Here is a 1344-nt window from a genome sequence, read left to right as displayed (position 1 = left end):
CGTGCCTATCCAGGTCAGCCCTGCAGCCCCACAGCCTGGAACAGCCTCTGAGAACGGAGCCACCGCCAAAGCCCAGGCGTAATGGGAGGGGAACCGATGGCCCGCGGCAGGACCGGAGCAGACAGCAGCAAGTCTTGGGTTTTAGCCCAGACAAGCTCCATCAGCAATGATGTCATTTTTTTCACTATACTGGAATGTTTTTGTATCCAATAAAAATACTTTTGCATAGAACCTGCTTGTGTTCTCTTGGTGTTGACTGGTGGGGAGGGCTGGGCTCTGGTCTCTGCTCTTGATGCCATGGGAGCTGGATGCACAGGGAGGGAAGAACCTCTCTTGGTGCCTCTGGGCAGCACAAAATGGGGCCACCAGTGGACCTAGAGGGAGGGAAGGGATCTGTGAGCACTGGGCTGCTCATGGCAGGGGCCAGGAAGCTCCCAAGCAGGGAGGGGCAGCCCCGCTCACCTGTACCAGAGCAGAGGCTGCTCTCCCAGGGAGCAGGCAGGCTGCCCTCACTCCCTCCTCATGCTCCTGTCAGCATCTGCACCAGCTCCACAGCCCCTTGCTCCCTGGCCAATGCCACAAATGGGAAAAGCACCATGCTGGACAGCCTGGCTGGCTGCAGGGTACCCCTGTCGTAGCCACACTTTCCCATGCCCCAGCTTGGAAAGGGGCTCACTGGAGCCCCCCCTGAGATCCAGCAGCAGGGAGGGTGAAGCCATGTCCAGGCACTGCGTGTAACCACCATAAACACCCATGCTCAGGCCCAGGCAGGCAGCAGGTATGCAGGCAGGCACGCCTGTTTGTGCTAAAGCTGCTCCCAGCTCGGACAGCCCTTCCCATGGCAGCACAGCACGAGCAGCGAGGAGGCTTTGCCGCCAGCAACAGCAGCAGGACCCCAGGCCTGATACCCAGTCCCTGCTCAGGCAGCAGAGTGCCTTCCCTTAGGGCATCGCAGGCTCCTTCACAGAGATGGAGACCTAAAGTCCTGGAAGGAGCCAGAAATGAAGCCCTACCAACCAGGAACCAGGTAAAAGAAGCCAGGTGCAACCGCACCTCACATTGTGCTCACAAGTTTCTTCAGAGTTGGGCTAAGGAAAGCCCTTCTCCAACAGGTCCCTCTGCTGTCTGGGGAAACCAGCAGCACCAGTCCAAACCACACTGCAAGCAATGAGACCCGAGATGTCCCACAGCAGTCCTGAGCTCCTCTGGCAGATGAGCAGCCAGGCTCCCTTGCAGCATGGAAACAAGCAGCACCCATGGCACCAGATGAACAAAGCCCATTTGAGGCTGCTGGAGCCCACACACCACAGGCAGCCTGTGCTCCAGCCAGATGTTGGGAACTCC

General features: G+C 58.8%; 1 protein-coding gene across 1 annotated transcript in view; it reads left to right on the top strand.

Annotated features, from left to right (window-relative positions):
- The window catches only part of LOC104618629 (heat shock protein 30-like), a 676-nt gene extending 594 nt beyond the window's left edge, over positions 1-82 (top strand). The window contains exon 2 of the mRNA XM_010284273.1: positions 14-82. Coding sequence (XP_010282575.1) covers positions 14-82 — 69 coding nt within the window. The remainder of the gene's footprint in view (positions 1-13) is intronic.
- The last annotated feature ends 1262 nt before the right edge of the window (positions 83-1344 follow it).

This window comes from Phaethon lepturus, unplaced genomic scaffold (assembly GCF_000687285.1).
Source record: "Phaethon lepturus isolate BGI_N335 unplaced genomic scaffold, ASM68728v1 scaffold38643, whole genome shotgun sequence".
Classification (NCBI taxonomy): domain Eukaryota; kingdom Metazoa; phylum Chordata; class Aves; order Phaethontiformes; family Phaethontidae; genus Phaethon; species Phaethon lepturus.
Note: the sequence above shows the minus strand (reverse complement) of the source record. Positions and strands in the feature narration are given on the sequence as shown.